This window comes from Dendrobium catenatum, unplaced genomic scaffold (assembly GCF_001605985.2).
Source record: "Dendrobium catenatum unplaced genomic scaffold, ASM160598v2 fragScaff_scaffold_331, whole genome shotgun sequence".
Taxonomy (NCBI): Eukaryota; Viridiplantae; Streptophyta; class Magnoliopsida; order Asparagales; family Orchidaceae; genus Dendrobium; species Dendrobium catenatum.
This window is the reverse complement of record NW_021318793.1, coordinates 296,456-323,209: the sequence shown is the minus strand read 5'-3', so window position 1 is coordinate 323,209 and position 26,754 is coordinate 296,456. Positions and strand designations below refer to the sequence as shown.

Below are 26,754 nucleotides of genomic sequence, written 5' to 3'. Positions count from 1 at the left end.
TTATTTTATTGATTTTCTCTAGATCCAATGGTCCAATTGAGATCAATTTTTAGGGGTTGATTCTTGAGCAACTTAATCACTTCCAATAATTTTCAAATGTTATGAAGAGCTTTTTATTTTTATAAGTTAAAATTTTGAATTCATCTGATCATTTTGGACAAATAACTTTAAAAATTCATAACTATTGAAGTATTTAAAAATTTAATATAATTTTTTTTGTGGTATGTTTATAATTATGCAAAGATTAGCTTGCCACTGATTTCACTCAAATCCAGTAAGTAAAACTCATATAATAAGTTATCAAAGCTATAGAGCTCTAATTATGTAATTACCTATGTTTTAAATTTCACTACAATTTTTTTGGGAAACCCATAGTTAGGCCTACTCATTAATAAAATTAAAATTTTATAAGGTCCTTAAAGGGGACCTTCAACTCTCTACTACTCAAAATTAAAGAGCTACAAAAAGGTCAAAAAAATCCTACGAGGTAATGGTCCCCTATAGAATAAATAACAAAACCACCTAATAACATTATAGGGCTGCAAGTAGACAACACCCAAAAAAGAGAGAAGAAAATGCAGGCATTGAGCACATTCTTCCTACAAAAATTACCCTATCCTCCACAAAAAAATCCTTTCCAATAACCTACAATAGATCATGAATACAAGAGGAAAACAAATATAGGAAACCAATGAAATAACATAAAGGAAAATAATTAATTAAGAGAATATTACCATTAGATTTTTCTAAAAAAGAGGTGGAGATAATCTCTTTGGAAGAAATGAACAATAACATGTTAATAGAAATCATGATGCTAGCCAAAAAAAGAGTGACTATAAAAAGAATACAGGAAAGACCAACACTTGGCATGGAAAACCACAAAAACCAACTTATACAAATTGTGGCCATCCAAAAGCAATAAAAAGCTATACTCCAATTAATAAAGGTAAACCCAAGCAGTATTAAAGGAGAAACAAAACCCAACAAACATCCCCAGTAGACCAAAAATATTGTTCAACTGTTGCATTATTTGACCCCTAGTTTGAGATTTTGATGATAAAAATAATGTTGATTGAATTATCCTATACTTATTAAATATTTTGAATGTTACTATTGTCTATGAGTATTAACATTTTAGGGAGACCACACACTTCTAAAGACAACGAAAGACTTGAGACTGGGTAGAATAGGATATAAAAGACTCAATGACTTTGCATTTTCTTAATTTTTTTATTTCTTGAGTCTGGTCACAAAATGTGTATGTAAACTGAGTAACCATGCATACCCATAGGGGGAGACTTTTTTTAAAGAATTTTTTTTTATGTTGATCATACTATACAATTTTAAATCATACTATACAATACAGTATGGCTTAATGGATATATTATGTGAACTAATCATACTGTATGATTCATTTTTAACCCAAAACCCTAGCCGCCAGATTAATTTAAGCAAGTTTTTAATATTTGAATTTTTAACTAATCATACTATATGATCCAATCGTATTGTATGAATATTTGAATCACCTACTAAAATTATCCCCCATGATTAGTTAATTAAGTCAAGGATTAATTAATGATTGGTGAATGTACTGTACAACCCTATTCATACCGTATGATGAATTGAGCCTATTTTTAGTCATCCTGATGATCATACTTGATGAAACCTTAATTTTTAAAATACTTTTGTTATATGATGTATATTTCATATATGACAACCTAAATATTTTAATTAATCATAATGTATGAGTTGGAGCATACCGGATGATGATTAAAGTTAAATTTTGGTAATCCCAGCATTCATCCTATATGAATAGAAGAAATATAGTATATCATATTGGACGATGTTCATATTATACTGTATGATATATTGGACAATTATTGCCTATTTGTACTCGTTCATACCAAGACAAAAGCTATTTTGAAAAGACGAAACTATATGACCTGTGATCATACTGTACAAATACAAATGGCTAAATTAATTTTTTGTAGGGTTTTTTGAAGCATTATATATATTCAATGATTTTGCTTTTTGAAAGAGAAAGAGGAATGTGACAAAGGAAGAGAACTCCTAAAAGGGTGCTTCTTGAAAATATTTAGGGCTTATGAGAGGAAGAAGAAGGTGATTTTATGAGTGTGGGAGAAGGCGTGTGAGGGGATTGCATGGTTGCTCCAAGCCTGCTACATGCTTACTCCTCTAATGGCCCACGTAAGTCTTGTGGGAGCTCTCTAAGGGGGAGAACCTTCAAGGTCCACATCCTCAATGGTCCAGTGCCTTCACCAGAAGGGAGAAACATGAGAAGGTCCATTTTCATCACCAGGAGGGTGACATAGCATCTGACACTCTGCCACACCAGTGAAGGAGAAAGTGAGTTTGTGTAAAGGCTTCCCTACCTTGCTGTGGGAGCAGAAGGAAACTTACTTTTGAGTAGTGCAAATCCCAAAGTAGAAGACTCTGGAGAGTGGCATAGGTCAAGTGACCGACCCACTATAAAACTTATGGTGTACTTTTTCCATTTATCATATTTTATTTTTCTTGCATTTAACATTACTATAACAGCTTGGTGAAAATTTGATTTTAGTTTTTTGTTGTGCGATTTAAAATTTCATCACCACTGTTACAATTGTCTTTTAATCACTAACTTTTGCTTATAATTAGTTAAGTCGTCTTTTACAATTCACAAAAAAATAGAACTCCTATTTAGGCTTTAATTTTTTATTTAAAAAAATACCAATTCATCCCCCTCTTGGTGCATCTAGTACTTTAAATGAGCAACACCATAGAGATCAAATAATTAACCCAAGCATCAACCCCAAAATTATATCACAACATCCACACCTACCTGATACAAAAATAAGTAGCACCAAAAAATCACAACCAAAGGAATTAGCTAAAAGAAGACAATCTAATGCCTGGAACCAAATAAAGGAATATAATAAGCCAGGACTGTAGTGAGGAAACTCGCAAAACAAATAGGGCCAAAAGAGCTCAGGAAGATAACCCAATAACAACCATCATGATGAAAACCTCAATGCCACTCAATTATAAACCCATACTTGTTTTTTTTTTTTTTTTTTGAAGAGAGCAATAAATGCATTTATAAAATCAAAAAAGTCACAAGAAAGGACCCATACTTGTTCAGGCTTAAGAAACTGTAGTAGACTTGAGCAAAAGATAAAAACCTCAGGCAATAGGCCATCATAATAAAAATTGTAGGAGAATTACATATTTAGATCCCATCAAAAAGCCAACTGAGAAAGGAAAAAATATAAATGTAATTGAGAACAACCAAAAAGAAATCCAACCAAGGGGACCAACCCAAATCCCAATTGATAATAACCCCCAGATATTAGAAAAACCCCAAAAATACAACCAATTAGGCCAACAAAGCCAACTTGAACTTAATATCAAACAGCGCAGTCAACCCATTAAGAAACTCCTAGGAATAGAAGAGCAACAAGAGGGGTTTAAATCAGGGTACATAATAAAATTATATTTTTTAGAAGTTAGAGAAAGAAGTTAGAGAGAGGTTTGCGAAAAAAAGTGGATTCAACATGATTTTTTAAATATCAGCATTCTTGGGTTTTCCAGCAACAAGATAATGGTGAAGGAGGGTCACTGACAATTTCTGGCTGGTGGTCCATTAGATGTTTGAAGATTGCTTTGGGGATTGCTCAGATTTTGGTTCGATGATTTTTGTTGTCGCCTCCAGCATTTGGTGATGGAGTTCCTAGTATTTCTCAAGGATCGAAACCAAAGGTTAGAACGGGTATGCCACTGATTATAAATGAAGGAGGACTGCTATCTTATAAAAATACTCCTGATGTAGTCGGTAAGGGAAAGAATGTTTTAGATGAAGAAACATTGAAGATTCAATTTAAAACTGGAATGTTGTCTAGAAGATTCTTGGATTCAGACTCAAATGATGAGGCTTCTCCGTCATCAAAGCAATGTTCTAAAAGGCTTGATGATAACTTAAGGGTGGAGGAAGGCTGTGTTATATAAAAATCTATTGCTGATACAAATGATTTGATCCATGAAGTTGACTCTAAAACTATGAAAGATTCGACAAGCTTGATAAAGGAGAATGCTGTAGATAATGAATTCTTTGATCAAATTAAAAAATCTAATTTGATAATGGTTCGAGAATGTAACCCATGGGACTTTGGAATGTGTTCTGGAATCCATAATGAAATTCTAGTAAGAATGATGAATTAAAACTAGAAAAATGCTTTGATTAATAAAGAAGATATTAAGGATTCAAAGCTGGAGTTGGGAGATTTCTTATTAGAAGATGGTGCTTCAGTTAAATTGCATGTTGAGAAGGAGTTGGAAAACACTAGAAAGCTTCAAAACTCATTAGTAGTGAAAATTTTTGGAGGTAATGTCCCTTTCCCTATAGTAAGTAAAGAATTAAGGAGGCAATGGTCTTCTTTTGGGAAATTTCATCTTACTATGCTCGATTTGGACTGGGTTCTATGTTCATTCTATGAAGTAGAAACATTGGAAGTTGTCTTATCCAATGGTCCTTTGTTTTTCAATGGACAAATTATTGGTATGGACAAATGGACGCCAAATTTCTCTCCCAATTATTTAAAAGGTTTAACCGCTCCAATATGGGTTAGGAAGCCTAACCTCCCACTTCAATGTTGGGATGAAATCAATATTTGCATAAGTGCTTCGATGATTAGGAAATCTTACATGATTGATGGGAACATGTTTCAATGGGAAAGAAGGGAGTTTCGGAGGATTTGTGTTCTAATCAAATTGGATGCTCAATTGCCTCTTGAGTATGGGTTGAAGGGGGTTGAATGGAGCACTGGAAAATTCTTCCAAATATTAGAATATGAAAGGACTCCAAACTTTTGTTTTGGTTGTGAAAAAATTGGGCACATGAAAAAAGACTGCTTAGAAAATAAAATGGGAGGTAACACCATTTCAAAAGAATTTGTCAATACTCTTAAGTTAAGGGAGGAAGCCAGTTAAACAGAAAAAAATCTCAGGCAAGCTGAGACTCCAAATGTTACTAATGAAGGTTATTGCCCATGGTTGCTAGTGAACTATGGGAAAAGAAGAAATAAAAACTTAGGGTTTAGAAAAAATAACCCATGGAGCAAGGATGAATTGATGAGTAAAAATGCTGATTTAGTCTCAGAAAAATGAAAGAAAAGCCTGGTTGATGCTGAGAAGTACATATGGAAAGAGGTTGTCTCGAATCATACAGGGAAATCAAGTCAACCTGAAAGTTCTGAGAAGGATGCAATGAGGAAACATTTGAGGTTGCAGCTTCAGAAGTTACTAAAACTAATGGTATGTCTTCCAATATGTCTTATGTTGTATTTATGAATAAATTCAATATTCTAGATGGTTTTGTGGAGGAAGAACAGATAGTAAGTATTGAGGATAATGTGGTGACTGATAAACTGGAAGATTTGTGTGAAGCCATTAATGTAGCATAATTCATCCCCAATGTTAATATGGAGGAAATGAAGGTGGCTGAGATGGAAGGTGACTCCTCTAATGTTAAGAGGAAAGGTTCCAAACAACTTAAAGGTCTAGGACCAATTAATTTGGCCCCTAGGAGTAGGAGAGCTGAAGGAGATGGTAAAGATAAGTTGGGGACTTTATCCCCTCTTATTCAATGACTTCTTCCATTGCTTTTTGAAATTATAGAGGAGCTAGGAAGAAAAAGGCCTCTTTATAATTGAAGGAGGTTGTGAAAGAGCATGGGATTTTTTTTTTATTGGTTTACTTGAAACCAAAATTTCTAACTTTGATAGAAGGGATGTAGATTAACTGATTGGTACATAATGGGAATTCTTTCATGTTTCTTCAAAAGGATTGTTTGGTGGTATTCTTGTGTTATGGAAGGCTAGCTTTGCAAAATTTCAGATTTTGGAATTTTCTTCCCAATTTATTATTGATGATTTGGAAGATCCTAGTAGAGGCATATGGAGGATTTCTTCAATATATGGTAATAAGGATGTTTCCAAAAAAGAAGGCTTCAGAAGAGGTTGGAGGTTGGAATTCTATTCCTCCAAAGAAGTGCATATGGTTTTGGGAGGAGACTTTAATTGTATTCTTTCTAAAGAGAACAAGAGGGGAGCGAAAAGATTATTTTTTTCCCTTGGACCAATGGTGATGAAATGTTTTCTAGCTTATAATGACTTCCATGAAGTTGGATAAGTGGGTCCAAAGTTTACTTGGTGTAATAACAAAACAGGGGTGGATCAGATACTAAAAAGACTAGATAGATGGTTCTTAAATTTGGCTACATTGAATTCAGCTCACAGGTTGGTGGTGAGGCACTTGGCTCGGGTAGCTTCATATCAAGGCCCAATTATATTAAATCTCTTGATTCAGCAGTTAGCTAGGAAGGTGTTCAGATTTGAAGAGGTTTGGGCTTCCAATAAGGCATCAGTTGTTGTAGTGTGAGGGATATGAAAGAAAAAATTTGTTGGAAGCTTCTCTTAGATTTTGAACTGTAAAATGGAGAAAGCTTTCAAGGCTCTTTCTTATTGGAGCAAAGCAAAACACAAAAGTCTTGTTTTAGAAAAGGATGAACTATTGAAGCAAATTGAAGATATATGGACAAAAGAAGCAAATGAAGGTGGTCTTTCAGAGGAGGGTAGTTGGTCTATAAAAGTAAAAGTGTGTGAGATTAATTCAACACTTGCTCGGCTGGATACTTGGTGGAGGCAAAGAGCTAAGGTGAAGTGGATGGTGGAGGGAGATCAAAATTCTAAATTCTTTTAAGCCTTTGCTTTGGGTAGAAGAAATTTTAATTTTATTGCTAAGATTAAAAATGAAAATGGAGAGATTATGGAGGAGCAACAACAAATAGAGGAAGTGTTGGTTCAATTTTTCAAAAATAGTTCGAAGAATAGAGTTTGCAAGCTGGATGATTGGCCAAGCCTGTAGAGAATGCTAGATGATGGAGACGAAGATATATTAAACAAGGCTTTCTCAATTGAAGAAATGGAAACAATGATCACGGTTAGTGGAAACAAAATATCCCCAAGTAATGATGGCATTACATTTTCCTTCTTTAAAGCATATTGGGAGATAACTAAATATGACTTATGGAATGCTATCAATAATTTCTTTCAAATGGCTGTTATGGATTCAAAATGGAAGGAAACAATTATTGTGCTTATTTCAAAAGTAAGCAACCCTTTGACTCCGTCTAATTTAAAACCGATTAGATTATGCAACTTGGTTTATAAATTGGTGGCAAAGATTGTAATGAATAGGATGTCTCCTTTTATTCCTAAACTTATATCAGAATATCAAGCTGCTTTTATGAAAGGAAGATCCTTATCAGACCATGTATTGGTAGCTCAAGAGATAATGCATAAATTCAGAAATTCTCATTCCTCCAAAGGTTTTGTTTCCTTTGAAATCGTTATGGTGCAGGCATACTATTTGATGTGATGGCAAACATTGGAGAATGCTATGGTTTATTTTCGATTTCCGTCAGGTTTTTCTAATCTGATTTTGGAGTGTGTAAAGGATTCTAAATTCTTCATTTTGATTAATGGAAATCTTTTGAATTTGATAAGTGGAAAGAGTGGATTTAGACAAGGATGTCACTTGTTCCCATTTCTTTTTATTTTATGCTCCCAATTGTTGCTAATGCTTTTAAACAAAGAGAAGATTATATTGGTGTGCGTTGTGTGTAAACAGACCTAGAATTTCTCATTTGTTATATGTGTATGATGTGATTATCTTCTCAAAAAATAATATGAAGGCAGTCAAGGGGATTCAAAAAATTCTAGAAAACTTTGGTGGATGGTCAGGATAAAGGATTAATACCAATAAATCTTGCATGAATTTTGGTAAAATGGTTAATTGAAGGAGGAAGAAGATATCTTGATTTATGGGGTTCACACTAGTGAAGGAGTTGTCTTACCTTGGAGTCAAGCTGGCATTGAGAAGATTATTAAGAGAAGACTTTCATTTTATCATTGAGAAGGCATTAAGAATAACTAATGTTTCGGCAGGGAATTTTATTTCCTTACCTGGTAATATTTTACTTACTAAATCTATTTTTCTTGCTTACACTATTTTCCATTGTACCAACTCTTTGGTTTCGAATAGTATCTTTGAAGAGGTAAACAAGATTTGTAAAAGCTTCATTTGTAATAAAGCAAATGGGATACATGGTATTCATTTTGTCAATTGGGAAACAATGTGTTTACCAATAAAATGGGGAGGTAGAGCTCTTCACTCTTGCTCGAGCAAAGTGGGACCATTGAGAGCTAAATTAGCTTGGAAGTATGTGAATGACAAAGATTCTTTAATTCATAAAGTGTTATATCTGAAATATGGAGATTTTTGGGATAATAACACAAGGAGAACGGGTTCATCATCTTGGAGAATCATCAAGGATGGAGGTAAATCTCTTAGGCCTCTAATTAGATTCAATATTGCTAATGGAGAGGATATTGATGTATTCAATTACACTAGGATATTGGATAAAAGTATTTGAAAATTGCCAACTTTTGTCATCCCTAATGATAGCAGTAGTTTTTCTGTCTCAAATTTCATTTCTAACGGTAGCTAGAATGAGGAGGAGTTAAGGAAGTATGTGGGAACTGATCTAGTAAGCTTGATCTCTCAAGTAAAAAAAAATTTTGATATGGAGGACGATAAGATGGAATTGATATATAAAAAAATAGGAAAATCCATTTCTTCTATGGTGTTTGGGATGTCGGTAATGCACATAGATATACATCAATTATGGAGTTGGATTAGAAAAAGCAATTTGAATCCAAAAGTGGAAACATTATGGTGGAGGATTTTTAACAAAGAACTGCCTACTGCTCAATTTCTTTGATATAGAAGATTACAAAGGGAGGAAAATTGCCCAAGGGGCTATAATGAAATATAGATTGAAGACCATGTGGCTGTTAGATGTGAAAAGCTGAAGGATGTGTTAACTCGGCTATGCAGAAGGGGATTTACTTATTCGAGAGCTGATTCATTAATAGATTGTTGTATTTTGGCTTTCTAAAAAATCTCCTTTCATGGTTAATTTGTACTGTAGTGTGGTGTTCCTTATATGGAAGTAAAGGAATAAGTTGGTTCATAATGTTGGTGAGGACAGCTCTTTGATTATTACAGCTAATGCATTGAGCTTTGCTTCTATATCAGCTGACATAATTGGTTAATTCTTGGGTATATGGGCTGCCAACTTGTCTCCTAGATTGTCCAATGTGCATTGGTATCCTCCTCCACTCGATTGGTTAAAGGTAAATGTGGATGCAACTCTTCTTTCTTCTTATAAAGCTGGAATAGGAGGGTTGTTTTGGGATTACAAAGAAAAACTTCTATTAGCTTTTGGAAAAACATTAATTCATTGGGATATTTCTTCTTTGGAGCTTTTGGCTAATCAAGCAGTCAAGGAGATGATTAAGGATTGGATGTTTAAATACAAGGGAATTATAATTGAAGGTGACAATGTTAACATCATAGAGTTCTTGCCAAAAGCCAAGAAAAGTGGAGAACCAAGGTATGATGATGTTCATTTACTCAATGGGTTCAATAATGTAATTTTTAATTACAAAGATATAAGGGGCAATAAGTTAGCTGATCTATGTACTAACTATGGTATTGTTAGTTCTTTTGTTTGGGACAAGTTTAGCATGAATAAGGTTCCTCCTTAATTTTCGCCTATGCTAAAGGAGGAACCTAATGTTCTCATTCAGTAGGTTGTATTCCTTTTTCTTATTTTAATGCAATTTGCTGCATTTTTTCATAAAAAAATTAGAGTACATATAATTCTAATCATAATTCAAACCCCTAGCTCTAAAACACCAGGCTTTGTTAAACAAAAAACACTCCAAAGAAAAAAGCCAAGAAATAGTGAGACAAGATAAAGTAGAGCCATGCTCATTATGATAAACCATAAGAAAAAGATAGCCAAGGAATGATAGAGCCAAAATATAACTAAATTATAACATAAGGTAAACCCATTTTATCCAACCTAATCATAGCTTTCACTAAATCAGGTAAATTGTTATCAGTGAAATCTGTAAGATAATTCAAATTGAAACCCAAATTAACAATAAAAATAGCACAAGAATTACCTTCCCTATAAACATGTGTAATCATAAAGTTAACAACGGTTAAGAGCTGATTAATTTCTCTAAGAAGGTAAAAATGATCTAGGATGCAAATACTTTCCATTTTCTTCAAAATATATTTTATATTAGAAGTGGTATCCACCTCAATCAAAATAATAATAATACAAAGCGAAATACCTAATTTATTTTTTTTGAAGAAATACCGAAGAAAATTTATTAAAAGAAAGCAAATTACAACCTACCAATATCATCGTATTCCTCCTTTAAAACTCTTAAAAAAGGAGTAGGAATACTACAAAAAGCAATATCATCCCAAATAGAATCATGATTCAAAGCAATGTTAGCACACAAGTCGGCTAACTTATTACAACCTCCATCAACCCAATTAAACATAAGAAAATTGAAATCTTTCAAACCATAAGGTACCTCATTGCGGTCATCCACAGCTTCAAGTAGATTGTAACCTTTTTGAAGATGTTTGGCAACATTTTCATTATCTCCTTCAACTATAATACCATTGTACTCAAACATCCACTTTTGTAAGTACCGGTTGAGGGATTGAACAGCAAGTAAATCGAGTTGATTCACGTCCCAATGAATCCCATTGAACCCAAAAGCACATAAAAACCTTCCTTTGTGATCTTTGAATAATCCTCCAATGGAAGTCTTGTATGATGATAACAAGCACACGTCCACATTCACTTTTATCCGATAAGGAGGTGGAGGATGCCAAGAATTTTTTAACAGTCCATCAGACTGATTGACATCCCAGATTCCTGATGATTTTTTAAAAAGAGTTGAATTTGTTGAAATAGAAGACAATGTAATAGTGTTAGAAGCAATAAACACTTTACTGTCTTCACCATAACCATAAACAACTTTGCTTCTAGATTTCCAAGATAAGAAAACCAACGTGCAATACATATTTCCCAACACAATATGCTTAGAAACACATTGATTCAACCAAATATAGCATTCATCAAACCTATCAAAGATCGAGATAGCAAATTCCCATTTGTTAAGAATATGAATAATCCGATTTAATTTCGAACATCCCACCACAACATGCTCATAATCTTCAGCCTTCAAGCATCCTCTCGGACAAAAATCAGATTCTATCAATCTTCTATGGAGAAGAAAATTGAAAGTTGGAATCACCTTGTGGTAAATCCTCCACCAGAAATTCTCAACCCGAGAATTCAATTTAAGTTTTCTAATCCATCCCCAATACATATTTGAAGAATCTTTACAAAACATAGAATTAGAAGCTAGATAAGAAATGGTATTACGAGACATTTGATTTATCATTTCCACCTGATCACCCTGTTCAAAAGAATGAATACTAATTCTGTTAATCAGCTGAACTATGTCTTCACTGAAATTTTTTCTCAGAATATCCAGACTCAAAGTACCATTAGTAATCAAATTTTCTACTAACATATCAGGTTCCAGAAATATAGAAACAAAAGTATTCCACATCATGATACTTTTATCAAGAATCCAAGTGTCTTTTAACACATTTATAGATCTCCCATCAACGATTCACCATCTTGTAATCTTATCAAGAGCTTTGGCACCATCTGTAATAATTTTCCAAGCAGTAGATTTCTTTTTAACAGAATTTGAAGTAGTCAATCCATATTTTAAAGATAGAATTTTACGCAGCAAACAATCTTTATCATTCAAATAATTCCAAGTCAGCTTAGCTCTTTTCGGGCCAACATATTTTGAACAAGAATGAATACCTCTCCCGCCAAATTCAATTGGTTTACACAAAACTTCCCAATTAACATAATGAATACCTTCTTTACCATCTTGTATATGCCAAATAAATGTCCAACACAATTTATCAATATCAGCAAGAATGCTTTTAGGAACAAGAGCATGAGTCAATTGAAAGATTGGAAAAGCTGATATAACAGATTTAATAAGAGTTATCCTTCCTTGCAAAGACAGAAACTTGTTTCCCCAAATATTGATTTTCTCTAATGATTTATCCAATAAACCATGCAAATCAGTACAAACTAACCTTCTCATGGCTATCTTCACACCCGAATAAGTCATCTTCTTCACCATTTTAAGTCCCATAATCCAAGCAAAGCTTATCCTTTTCTTCTTCTTCACTACTTTACCAAATAGAATTACATATTTATTGTAATTTATATGTTGGCCCGTCCACTCACAAAATCCACCATTATTCTTCTAACCTCTTTAACCATCTTAATACTAGCTTCAGATAAAATAATAATATCATCTGCATATAACAAATGAGAACTTCTAGGAATACTAGAATGTACTTTGATTCCCACCAAGTCTCCTTTATTAATCAAAGTATTAGAAAGTAATTGAGAACATAAAATGAATAAAAATGGAGAGAGTGGACATCCCTGAAGAAACCCACTCTGAGCCGTTATCCATTTAGAATAATTGCCATTAATCAAAACAGAGAACTTAGCATCCACCACACAATCCATGATTAACTTTGAGAATTTACAAGGAAAACCAAAGTACCTCAAGACTTGTTCCAATGCCAGCCAACCCATGCTATCGTAAGCTTGCTCCATATCAAACTTGAATGAAACCAACCCTTTTGAAGCTTTAGAAAATCTGAATCTGTGAAACATTTCTTGAGCCATAAGAATATGTTGAGATATTGACCTTCCCTTCAAAAAAGCAACTTGTTCATTGGAAATGAGACTATGAATCAAGCCTTGCACTCTATTTAAAAGAATTTTTGCAATTAATTTATAAATTGATTTGCAAAAACTGATCGGTCTGAAGTGAGAAGTCAAAGCAGGATTTTCAATTTTTGGAATGAGCACTAAAACAGTCTCTTTCCATCTCAGGTCCATGTCTCCCATAGAAAAAACATGCTGAACAGCATTCCAAGTATCATTTTTAATAATGGACCAATAATTCTTCAAGAAGGAATAAGATATACCATCTATCCTGGAGATTTAAATCTCTTCAATCCTTTAACATCTTCATTAAGCTCTTCCACCGTGAGTTCAGCTTCCAATTTCTTACTATCCTCTATATCCAGGACAGATAAGCTAGGTGGCCAATCTTCTAATTTACATTCTCTCAACAGCCATTTATGACTGAAATAATCAACAAAAATATTCTCAATCAGCTTTTGCTCTTCAACCTCAATTCCATCTTCAATTTTGATTTTCGAAATCCAATTCCTGTTCCTTCTACCATTGGCATAAGTCTAAAAAGATCTTGTATTTTTATCTCCATTCTTCTCCTAATTGATCTTTGTTCTCTGTCTCCACCAAGTATTCAACTGTGCCAAAGTGCAGTTAAGCTCATTCACCTTAGATCTTAAAAGTAAGATCTTATGATCAGATAGAAAACAAATAGAAGCTTCCTCCATTTGTAATTCATAAATGTTCTTCTTAAGACATTCCTTCAATTCATTGAGATCTTTGAGTTTTGCTTTACTCCAAAAGTATAAGGCTTTCAAGGATCTATTAAACTTGCTATTAAGGATTTCAGCAAAAGAACTATAACTTCTTTTTAACACCATCAAAAATAGTAGAGAGCTCAGCCATCACCATTGACCACTTCATCAACGGGGTGGAAAAACCCATATCCATTTTCCCTTGCTCATCCCTAATATTTCCACTACACTCAAAAGGACCATTTTTCATTGCCCCATTAACATTTAATTTATAAATATCATGGGAATGTTTGATCCACTAAATCAACTTAGGTTCATCCAAAGTATTTTATAGTGGAGGGATATACAAAAATTATGAGCAATAAAAAAGTAATGCTTGAAGTTTTTTGAAGTCAAAAGGTTGGTGAAGAAAAGATTGCATATTTTATCTTAAATGTTCCTAATAATTTTGTGAGAATCCATATTATAATTATTGAAAATAGAATTATTTCTAGCAAGCCACCAAAACCACAAAATTAAAGATGGATTAACATTTCTAATAAGCCCTTTAAAGTTAATGAACCATGAATAAAGTAAAGTGTTAATAGAAATATAAGCACTAAACTGATTTAACTTGAAAATGACATCAAAGTAATACCAAATTTTAATAGCAATTCGACTAGAAATAAATACATGTGCATATTTTCATCAGGAAAGCTCCATTCACACTAAGAAGTTAAAATAAAACCAATCATTCTCAAATTGTCATCAGTAAGAATATATTTATGCATGATTCCCCAAATAAAAACAAAAATAGTCTTAGGAATACTCTTATGCCAAATCATAGGGTAAACCTTCTTAACACAATGCTTCTTTTTTAATACATGCAAAGCATCTTTTAAGGTAAACATACCATTTTAAGATACATTACATAATAATAAATCCTCAAAATAAATATTAATAATTACATTCAAAATTCTAGCAATAACTGTTTCCAGAATGATGTCAACTAGTTTATTATAATCCTAATTGTTATTGATGGTTAAAGCATCTACTTTAGTAGTGGTCATGTAGGACAAAGAAATAAAGGAGTAAATGGACCAATCTTCAAGCCACTAATCTTGAAAAAAAAAAAAGTTTAGCATTATTCAGATCCCATTTAACATGAGGTTCTGCACTCCACTTGATAATATAAAGCTTTTTCCACACCCTAGAGTCCCTATTAATATAATAGCATGTACTAGGATGCTGGCAACATATTAATTTTTATTTATGAACTTAGTACACAGATAAAGTTTGGAAAAAAAATAAAATCACAGTTTATAAGAAAAAGCATAAGATAAATCCCACATAATCTTGCAATCCAAGGTCCCTTCTTCAAGCACACCCCAAGAGGACCAAATAATTTTAGAATTGACATTAGAACCACACCAAAAGAACTTATTAAATAATTTCTCAATCCTATTGCAAATAGCATGGTTAGGTTGCAAAGTTTGAAAAATATACACAGGTAAAGAACACAAAACACTTTTGATAAGAGTAAGCCTACCTCTAAAACTAAGAAAATTAGAATTCCAAGAATAAAGCTTTTTTGTATGGTAGAAATATGATCATAAAAAAGAAATGTCTTTTTAATACACTTGTAAAGAGGAACCCCAAGGAATTTAAGAGGTAAGGAGCCTTTTAAAAAAATAAGTACTATTCTTAATGGCAATCTTCCGATCATGAGAAAAATTTTAGGTATAATAAAATAGCTCTTATTTTTATTAAAACAAAGACCACCAGAACTTTTAAATTAATTTAAAAAACTAATAATTCTATTAATCCTGTTAAGTGAAGCACTCAAAAAAATGATAACATAATCTGTAAAAAAAAATAAGAAATAGTAAACCCACCTAAAGTTCTATAGAAGTTTCTAGGATAATTCTCATAAATATTGGAAATGCCACTAGATAAATATTCCATAGTAATAATAAAGAGAGAAGGAGACATAGGATCACCTTATCTCAAACAATGAGAGGAGTTAAAGAAATCATTACTTTTATAATTAAAAATAACATAAAAAAGGTATTTTCAATACACTATTTAATATGGTTCGTAAAAATAGTATTAAAGAAAAAAATAATAAAACATGGTAAGGAAAGTCCCAATTAATGTTATCGTAGGCTTTGGTGATGTCCAATTTAAAAATAATGTTACCCCCAGGCACCCTAACATACAAATCAGGCACAAGTTCTTGAGCTAATAAAATGTTATCCAAAATCGATCTACCTTGGATAAAACCAATTTGGGTAGAAGCAATAATTCTAGGAAGTAAATGAGAAAGGAAGCTCATATGCAACTTAGCGATCAACTTACTAAAGATTGTACAGAGACTTATAGGTCTAAATTTATTCCATGTACAAGCTCCATTATTTTTTGCAATCAGCACAATAGTGGTGGGTGAGAAGAAATTAGGCATAATATAACTAGGAAAGAAATCAAAATAGAATTAAAAAGATCAGTCTTAAGAATATCCCAAGTTTTTCTAAAAGAATTTAGTGGTGTAGCCATTTGGACTAGCATATGACTCAGTATTCAAATCAAACCCCATCTTCTTCACTTCCTCCAAAGTCGAAGAAGAAGTAATTGCCAAATTATCAATCTGGTTAATGATGTAAGGAATAATATTTGGCTTGTTAATAAGAGCAAGAATGAAATTTTTATTAAACAAACTTTTAAAGAATTCCATACTATAATAGGCAATTGCTTCAGCATCATTAGTAAAAGAACTATAAAAAATGTTAATTTTATGAATCCAGTTTCTAGCTCTATTCATCTTAACTAAAACATGAAAGTATGTAGTATTGTTGTCCCCATCAATAAGATGTTTCAAAGTTCTATTTCTAAAAAGCTTCATCATGGGTTTATAAGTAAAAAAGGAAAGTTTTTGGCTTGTTGTAATAGAGTAAAATAATCATCAGAAGGAGTATGTTGATAGATATACTCCAAGGAGTTAACTTTATCCTTCACAAAAATAATAATAGTGAAAAATTTTCTAAAAACATTCTTATTCCACCAATTTATTTTTTATTTTAACCTTTTCAACTTAGGCCTTAGTCTATTCATGCAAAAAATTGAGTTGTCTGGATGAACAGGAGCTTACCAGTTCTCTTTTACAACATTAATAAAGGAAAAATCAAGAAGAAACATATTCTAAAATCTAAAGTTTAAAGGAGAGGTAAGTAAATTCATTTGTAAGATAATAAGTAATGGAAAGTGGTCTCGTAAGGTTATACTAAGGTGTTCAACATGCGTCAAGGATTTTACCAAGTTATCATTGAAAAACACATGATCCAACATTTTCCAGAAATTAACATGATTCCAAATAAAATTACAACCAATGTAAATAATATCAATGAGGTTGTAACCCAGGATCATATTATTAAAATCTTCCATGGATTGATAAAGAGGCCTAGAGCCCCCAAGTCTCTTAGTAGGGGAAGAAATAGTATTAAAATCCACACCCACCAACCAAGGAGAATTAACTATGTCATAAAATTTATTAAGCTCCCATAAAATTATTCTAGAAATATAAGAAGAAGAGGCATAGACAAAACAAGCAAAGCAGTTGTAATGTAGAATTTCAATACTACAATGAACCACATAGGTAAAATCATCGACAAAATTAATCACCATAGGATCCTTCCAAGGAACCCAAATATTATTTGAAACATTAGCCAAACCATGATTAAAGCCCAAATACCTAACAATATTATCCAACTTACTATGAGAAATAAAAGGTTCAATCGAAATAAGAAAAGAGATATTATGGAAATAACATAAATTTTTAGCTATAATTCTAGTAGAAGCATAACCAATGTCCCCTGTATTCTAAATACTAGGCTTAAACATTAGAATCAAATTGAGAAGTTTGTGATTGGGTGGTTCTAGGTGATTGCAACATAATATTTTTGTTTTTCTTATTCTTCCTTGATTGAACTAGAGAAAAGAGAGAATCCTCATCACTCCAATTTTTATTATCATTATCTGAAATGTCATGACCATTAGTAGATTCAATGTTTTGACGCAAAGTATGGGAATACTTACAACCTGTTTCCAAATGACTATATTTATTCATTGTGCAATCACCATTTTCACCTTGAACAAATTCACCTTATTCCAAGTTATGAACCCTAGTGTCATGCACATGATTTATATTATAAGAAATAACAGGGGAACGAACATCATTGTTATTAACATCATGATATATTTCATAATTATAGTTAGTAGAGCAAGAATTTTAAATTTTGATTTGAAAATTTACTGTTATTTTTATAACATGCATTTTATAATAAATTTTAAATTTTATTGCATTTGAAGGTCTTTTGATCTTTCATTTAGTGAACCCAATATTTATGCACAAAATTAACCAAGAATCTTTAAGAAGTCATAAAATACTAATTTCAAATTAAAAAATTATTTTTAATATATTAAAATGCTCAATAATAAAAGTTTAACAGTGGAAAAACATTGTAGCCTATTGACTTAAATTTGTTAATAATAAAAATTTCTATAAATTTCCAGCCTATTGACTTAAATTTGTTAATAATAGTAGGATAATAATTGAACACTCTGCCAATAATATTTTTAGGCTAAACTACCTTGGGTTATGGGGCTACGTGTTCTAAGGAGGCCTTGGTCCTCATTCTCATTATTATAATGCCATGAATGAATATGAAAAAATTTATTTATTAATTTATAATCATAATAAATCATTAACTAATAAATAAATTTCATTAAAATTCATTTATTCAATTTCTATGCGTTTTAATTTCCATACCCTCGTGCTTGATTCCTATCAGCAGGGAAAAATGTGTTTTTGATAGGAAGATTTAAGATTGTAATACTTAATTAAAATGGAGGGTTATGTATTAACTATCTTCCTCAATTTTATCAAACTAATAGCATTACTAATATGAGCAAAGGAGTTGCTAATATATAGCATTTAGTACTTAGAAGTATTTATGCCCTATAAAATTTAAAATTAATATTTATAAGAAATGATATCTTTGTTAATATTTCCTTCTCTCAAGTTTTTAGGGAGGGTAATGACTGTGCTAATTATTTCACCGATTTTATGGCTACTAATTTACATATCCCTTTAAAAGAGCTCTTAAAATTGGATAAAATTAGTATGCCTTATGTCAGGTGGTAATTTAGGGTTTTTTTAATTTTTATGGGGTTTCCCTTCTTGCTATTATGCTTTACTATGGGATATTCCTAGTGGTGTTGATTGATTGGTTCCTTTCTGGTAGTTCTAATTTATTCTGGGGCCTTGGTTTTGGTTGTCTTATATTGCCTCTCTTTGGTGGTTTTCTAATTTTCTTCTTATGTTAATGGTTGGGCTTTATTTAAACGTCTTTATTTTTCTAGTGTATGTGAATTATTGGTGGCATTCTGATGTGGTTTTTCTTTATTTAGCAAAGTTTTTTGGGGCTTTGGGCTTGATATATAATTGCACTAGTCTTGTTATTTATGTCTTTCCTTATTATTACTCTCCTACCTCCTGCTGCCATAATGGGAACTAATTTTGGCTCGTTTTCTAGTATGGGGATGTTTGGTGGTTTTTAGTTATCTGTTGGGATGCCTAGGGCATCTCCTCATCTCTATATATGGGTTCTGGTTTTTGGCTATTATGCTAACTAGTAGACCTTGTGTGGTTGGTTATTAAGGCTCTCGGCTTTTCTTTTCAGTTATCTTGTTTTTTTATCCAGGATTATCTCTTTTTGTGTGTGGGTGTCTGCCTTCTCTCTAAGATTAAACTGTTGCATTTTAGAGCTGGTAGTCAGGGGGTGGATGCTTTTGCTGGGTGGTAGGATGGAGCTGCATTGGGATTTCCCATGTGATGATTGATGGTATTATTCTATCCTGAGCTCATTCAGCCCGTACCCTTATTTTATTTTTTTATGGTGGTTAGGGTTGATTTTCTTTAATAGCCTGCATGTCTTGTCCTACTCCTTTCTATTATTTTTTATGTATTTTTTGCGTTACTGTTATACCTTCGATCATTTCTATGGTGTTGTTTTATATGGATGTTGACCTTTTTCTCATCTGTGGGAGGTTTTTTGCTCGGGATCTTCATATGGGTAATATACTTTCTTTTTTTTCTACTCTTCAATTAATTGATTTCCATTTATATTAGTTTGTTTTTTTTGTACTTTAATTTTTTGTTTTATAGCCCTTTTGATTCTTAGGAGCTTACATTTATGGTTGTGATCAGGATTTTTTTTCAGAAAGACTGTCCTACATGTTCCTATCAGTATCTTTCTTTCTTGGATATTTTTCCTTAGCTTCATTAGCATGTTACTAGGTTTTCTTATATTATGGCTTAGTGAGGACTATTGGCTCGTAGTTTTTCTTTTTCTTCCAAGCATTCGACAGCTGAGGGTCCCCCTTAAGGAAATTCTTATTGTTCTATTATTTAACATGTAGGCCCCTCTATGGGTTTTAATTATAAAATGAAAAAATGAAATAAAATTATCTTCAAAATAAAAGTTAAAATATCTAAATCATTAAATACTTAAATTTAAAACACCCTTAAATACCTTTAATAAATCAAATCAATTATAGATAATTTTAAACTAATAAAATCATGGTCCTATGTAAACCACACTACCTTTCTACACACACTTAGATGGTTTGTCAGAATAACCACCTATAGTTTAGGCTAGGCTCGTAATTTAACTTGTTTTTGTTAGAGTGCCTTTTCTAAACGGTAAACATATTTTGTTGCTTACTTTTGGACTCTGAATGTCAAATTTATATTTTTGTTGGTGCACTAGATAAAGGAGTGAAAATTTGGAGCTTCATAATTTTATTTTAATATATATATATGCTCATACTTCACCTCATCATAATTATTTTTTAATATTCATATAAAAGTAGAATGTACCAAGGAATTAATGTAAAGGAAAATGAAAAAGTAATGATGTAAATGTAAAGGTTTTAGATATTTGTATAAATAGATTTAGTTGAACTATGTAAAAAATAATAAAAGATTAAAAATAATATTGTATATGTATGTATGTATATATATATATATATATATATACATATAGTAAGGAAATGTTTTTTCTTCTTTTGAAGATAATTGTCTTTGGGAGTATTATAGAAAATTTAGCATCTAGAAGATTAAAGACCAAAATAAAAAATCATTTTTAAATATAAACTTTTATAAGAGTAAAAATCCATTTTTTTATTGTTGGAGATTGGCCACCTTTTCTTTACAGCAGGCCCTAAGCTATACTCTAAAATTATAAATTATGAAAATTTCTTTTATTTTATATATTGTGGTTCATGCATCATTTTATTTCATAATCATATACATATTATAGAGTATTAATCATAAACTTTTCTAAACTATAATTTTTTAATTCCAAGAATAGAGCCTCTCTACCCTTGCATTCATGTGGAGATTAATTATCTATAGGATTAATAGCTGGTGACTCACTCTAAGCATGTAAGCCCATATTATATACACCCCTTAGACTCTGCCATTCCTTTTCCATTTTTTTTCTTTTAAAATTTAAAATCCAAAACCTAACTCTAAATTCTAAATATAACATTTGAATTTAGGGTTTAAAGCATGTGCATTGAAATATTAAAAGATTAAACATCTATTTAAATCTATATGAATATGAAAACTTTAGTCTTCAGTTTAATAGAGAGTATTCTATTAGGAGATATTACATACTATAGGTGCTTTCCCTTATAGGAAGTTTGAAATCTAATGATAAAATAAACCCTACTTTTTTTTCTTTCTAAGGTAGGGAAAGAATCTATGGATCTGGACTCAGCTTTAAATATTAATTTAATTTTATTATAAAAATGAGTGAATAATCTTTTTATCCTTTCAAATGAATTAAATAATCCTTATATTATTATGATTATGAAAATAAATTCTTTGATTTAGCTTCTTTATCAAATGATAAGTTAATATTTCTTTTATTTAGTAGGATGAATTGGATATTCTTTATGTTATTGATTACAAAAATAAATTGATTTTTCTCTTTTTCAAATTGATAGTGAAATATTATACTATCATTTGAGATGGTATAATATGGATCTATGAAAATTTGTTTAAAAAAAATGTAAAATAAATTTTATGTGGCATTACATTAAATTTTTCCATTGGGTATTTATAGGAGAGGAAAGAATGCATGTAAACTTGATTTTGGCCAAATGCATTCCACTTAAGGTAGCCACATTAGATGTGGAATCACAAGTGGAACCTAGATGCCTATCCCAAGAAAAACTAATCCATGTGGTAAATTATTTGGGAAGTTATAGCTGAACTAATCATTACTTAGAGATTATTTTAAGGAATCTTGCCACATCAGTTGCCCACATGAAAATATACTAATAAGGCATGTTCAATGAACATTCTAAAACAACATTCAATGGTTTATAGGATCCAATTTAGTCTGGATTAGTAATGGTCTCAAGAATTTGTTGCAACTCGGGCTTATAAGTGTATGTTTTTAGGATAACAAATATTGTGGCTCACTTTCTGCTGTCTACCTATATTTGCAATATGTGCTTCTTTCTATGTTCACTAACATTTTAGGATAATAGTGCACCTTACAAGGCTCAAGCTTTAGCATAACATATTATATTTGTATTTTTCTTTAATGTATTTCTTTGCTTGTAAGGGTGTTTGCTTGCTTGTAATCTTGCACACTTTTTTCTATTTTAGAGTTATCTATTTTTTCTCAGATCGGCCGAGACGATCCAAACATCAGCCTGGACGATCAGCTAAAAAAACCCTAATTAGGGCATTCTGGTTAAGGCACCCATTTTTAAGCACATCATCTTTGACGATATTCGTATCAACTGGGACAATAGGCTCAAAATAGAAAGAATTAGCCGCCAGATCTAATTATTCTTTATTTTAGACATTGTCTAGGCTATCATCCAAGAACGATGAAGCTCAATTATGCCTAAATTAATCTGGTAATTATGGAAAGCAATTAAGGTTTGATTGCATGATCATATCATCAAGGATGATCACAGGATCATCTGGGATGATCGCTTGGATGATTGACATTGTCCAACTTCTATTTAGGGCGATATTCCGGATGATTTTCCTTATATTTGTACTAATCAGCCAGGATAATCATGATATCGGCCTGGATGATATGACCAAAAATCTTTTGATCTTTCAATCTGACTGGGCTGATTGAGCGAAATTTACTCTGATCGGCCAGGATGATAAAGTTGGCAAGTTACAATTATTGACTGTTGCATATCTGGTCGATATTCATAAAATTGTACTGATAGTCTAGGATGATATTATATCGTCCTAGATGATATGGCCAAAACTCTTCTAATCGTTCCAAACTGACTGAGCTGATTGAGTGAAATTTTGCTGATCAGCCAGGATGATATACCTATCGGCCTAGATGATAAAGTCAATTTGTGTAAAATAAGAGCTATTCTAAATCTCTTCTATTTAAGAGATCTTATTCAACCCTTTGGTAGATCTTTCGCTAATGTCTTGACCTCAGAGAGCCAAGAGGAGAGGGAGAGCAAGGGAGAGAAAGAGGATCTTGTGAGGGGGAGTTTGTAAGGGAGTTCACAAAGGTTATTCCAAGCAAGGATCCATCATCTTCTCCATTCGTCATCCTTAGTTCCTTATGGGTTCTAGAGAGGTAAGCTTTAGCATCTGATCGAGGTTCCTACCTACTTCAGGAGGAAGCAAAAGGAGTTGGGTTCTCTACCTGCTTCAGGAGGAAGCAAAAGGAGTTGGGTTCTCTGTCTGCTTCTAGAGGAAGCAAAAGGAGTTGGGTTCTCTAGCTGCTTCTGGAGGAAGCAAAAGGTGTTGGGTTCTCTGTCTCACCTGAGTTGGTGCAAAGGAGGTTTGTATAGGCTTTTCCACCTTATTGTGGGAACAAAAGGAGAGACACTGAGTTTAGTGCAATACTCAGAGGGAACCTCAAGGGAGTGGACATAGGTTATGTTGACCGAACCACTATAAACTTCTGTGTTCATTTTTACTACTTCTACATTTCTTTTCCACACTTTAATTTATGTGGTGAATCTTGGTTTTTGATTTCAGATTGTGTTTTGATCATTAAATGATTTTTAAAGGACTAAATCCCCCCCCCCTCCCCGCTCTTGGTTAGCCTTGGGACTAGTTCATAAGGGATTAACATCCCTAATGAACTTTCAAGTGCCTTTAGTGCACGTTCAATGAGCTTGTTTGGAGCTATTCTATTTAAGCTTTGATAAGGGACTTTGTAAGTGTCTTTAGCAGCCATTGAAGCTTGGTTCTTTTGTAGGAAACTTGAGCAGAGACCTTGAAAGGGAGTGAGGAAAGGGTGGAGTTTGAGCAAGGGAGAAGATCCTTGGAGGGGGTTTCAAGGGAGTATAGAGGGGATTCCACACGGTTGCTCTAGCTTGCTTGCATCTTAGAACCATCGGATTCAACGCTCATCTTGAGGGAAGTTTTGGGAAGAAGAAGATTTCTTTGGTATCAAATCGCCCGACTACTCCGCTACACCAGAGAAGGTGGAAGTGATTTTGTAAGGGCTTCTCCGCCTAGATGTGAGGGCTTAAGGAGAGACACTGAGTTTAGTACAATACTCGGAGGGTGCTTCCGAGGAGTAGGCGTAGGTTAAGGTTTGACTGAACCTCTATAAATCTGGTGTGTTCTTTCCTTTATTATTTCTGCACTTTGATTTTTTTAGGGCCAATCTTGGTTTTAGATGTAATTGTGTTTTTAGTTTTAATATCCAATTCACCCCCCTCTTGGTTAGCCTTGGGACTAGTTCATAAGGGCTTAACATCCCTAACAAACATATAAGATCCTTCAGTGCACTTTCAGAATATAGGTTTTTTGGGTTTGGACTAGCATAATTGGTTGACCCATGCCAACCCAAGGGCTGGTCATGTTGGGTTAGGTTCAACGGATCAAGAAGAACCTTCTACATGTATTTATGAAATTTAATTTTATAAGGATTGGATTTTGGTTCAATAAAACCCCTTTTAGTTCAGTTAGTTCAAGTGATGCGGATAAATTAGGGGGGCCCTTGAGTTAAAACTTTTTTTAGGTGGCCCTTGGGGATCCAATGGATAGTCTAGTTGGGTTTTTTTTTTTTTGCAATACTTAGATCATTAGATTTAAAATTTTAAATTATTTATGTGTGTTTTGGCCAACCTTAGTTTACTTGGGCAACAAGTCTTGACCCAGGGTTAGTGTTATGTTCAACAACCTGATATGACTTTTAAAATTTATTAGAAGAGGTATCATGCAATGTAGAGGTCATTTGGTTTGAAATGCCTATTTAAGTGCTTAAAGGAACAATTTGGTCAACTATAGTTGACTTAGCCAACTAGGGTTAATCATGAGTTGGGTTTGGATCCAACCCATTCCAAATGAGGTTTTGTGATTTTTAGATATGGTCCCAAGGTCATGTCTCCAAACATGAAATGTAAGTTTAAAAGATTAAGAGTGAATTTGGTTAAACTATGTTGACTTGGTTAACAAGAATTGACCATGGCTTTTGTGTGGGTTTAAAGGACTCCAAATAATATTTTGGGCATGTTGGAAGTTTTTCATGGTTTGCTTTGGCTAAGCCAAGTTGAATTTTATAGAATATTTATGTTTTTAGGGTTTGAATAGTTTTATGGTACAACATGGTCTATCAGGAGATTAATATTGGTTCAATACATAATTATAGTGAAAAGTGATTATTCTCAATAGATTTGGTGAATTTTCCAAGGTTAATTTCGATCAAATTTAATGTCATGTTGCATGGGCTATAATTATATTATGGTTTTGTAGCCTTGAGAAATCTTTAATTTACCAGATCCATCACATTTTCCTCGTTCTTAAATTCCTATATGCCGAATGAACTTGCCTCACCCCGCTAGAGAGAGAAACTCCCATTTTTTAGAGAGAGAAGCTATCTTCTTGTTTTTTATTTTTTTTTGAATTTGGTCTTTCGCGGGTTTTCCGCGATCGGAGGTGGCGGCAGTATTTTATCACCGGCGTTCGTCCTCATGAACGTCCTGCGACCTATGGGATTTATACGACCAAGCGGTAGAGGTTCAAATGGAATCGTCATTTAAGAAGGTGTGGTTAACCATCGTCGGATAGCCCCTGTTGAAGGTAAGGGTAAGAGCGTGCTGGTTGAGAATGTGGTTGGGAAGGATTTTATTGGTGGATTTATGAGTCCAGGAGCTGCAATACATAAATCGTCGGCAACGGACAATTTGATTCTCCGTGTGAACAATTTCTCTGGGGTTATTGATACATTTAAGGGGCGTAAGATTGGTGATGATCTATCGTCGGTGGAAGCTTTAAAGGAGGATATTTCGGTTGAGGATGGACCTGTAGAGATGGAATTGCAAAAGAATAAGAGTAATGAAATAGTTAATGCCTGGTCGAAGCCAAAGCCAATCAAAATATCGTTTAATAAGAATAATGTTGAATTTTCAGAAGATGGAATTGCTGTGAAGCTTAATGCTGATACGGAAGCAAGGAATTCGTAGATTTTGAAGAATTCAGTGGTGATCAAAGTGCTGGGTAACAATGTGCCTTTCTCGGTTTGTAGCACCGAATTGAGAAAACAATGTAGCAGGTTTGGAGGTTTCCACTTAACTTCGATTTGTATGGACTGGATCTTGTGTTCATTTCAGTCGAATGAAGTGGTTGATGAAGTCTTGAATGGAGGGCCCTGGTATGTAAATGGATTTATTGTTGGAATGGATAGGTGGTCGGGTGCATTTGATCCAAAGACGTTTAAAGGAATCTCGGCACCAGTTTGGGTTAGATTTCCATGTCTACCGTTGTATTGCTGGGATGAGGACAATATCGCAAGGATTGCATCTTGCTTGGGAACGCCAATGTATATCGATGGCAATACATTCCGTTGGAGCAAACGATAATTTGCTCGAGTTTGTGTAAGGATTGATCTAGAGAAAAAGCTGCTGAATGGTGTGTGGGTGGATGGCTCCGCTTGTAGGTTCTTTCAACGCATTGAATACGAGAAAATTGATCTGCTCTGTTATCAGTGTGGTAGAGTCGGCCACAACAGAGAGATATGCCCAGAAAATGTATCCATTGGAATACAAAATCAATCTTTGGAGGAGAAGGAGGTTGGTAAGGAAATCGGTGAGAAGAATGTGCAGAAAATCAAATCTTCAGTGATTAGTTATGAATATGGACCCTGGATCCATGTTCACTTCAAAGACAGAAGATACAACAGGGGAAACGTTGTTAGGAAGGGGTTGAAT

At 33.0% G+C, this 26,754-nt stretch overlaps 1 protein-coding gene across 1 annotated transcript; it reads right to left on the bottom strand.

Moving 5' to 3' along the window:
- Window positions 1–11,630: 11,630 nt before the first annotated feature.
- LOC110106540 lies at window positions 11,631–12,164 on the bottom strand. The gene has a single exon (XM_020836470.1). The coding sequence runs from the start codon at window positions 12,162–12,164 to the stop codon at window positions 11,631–11,633; it is 534 nt and encodes a 177-aa protein (XP_020692129.1).
- Between the last annotated feature and the right edge of the window lie 14,590 nt (window positions 12,165–26,754).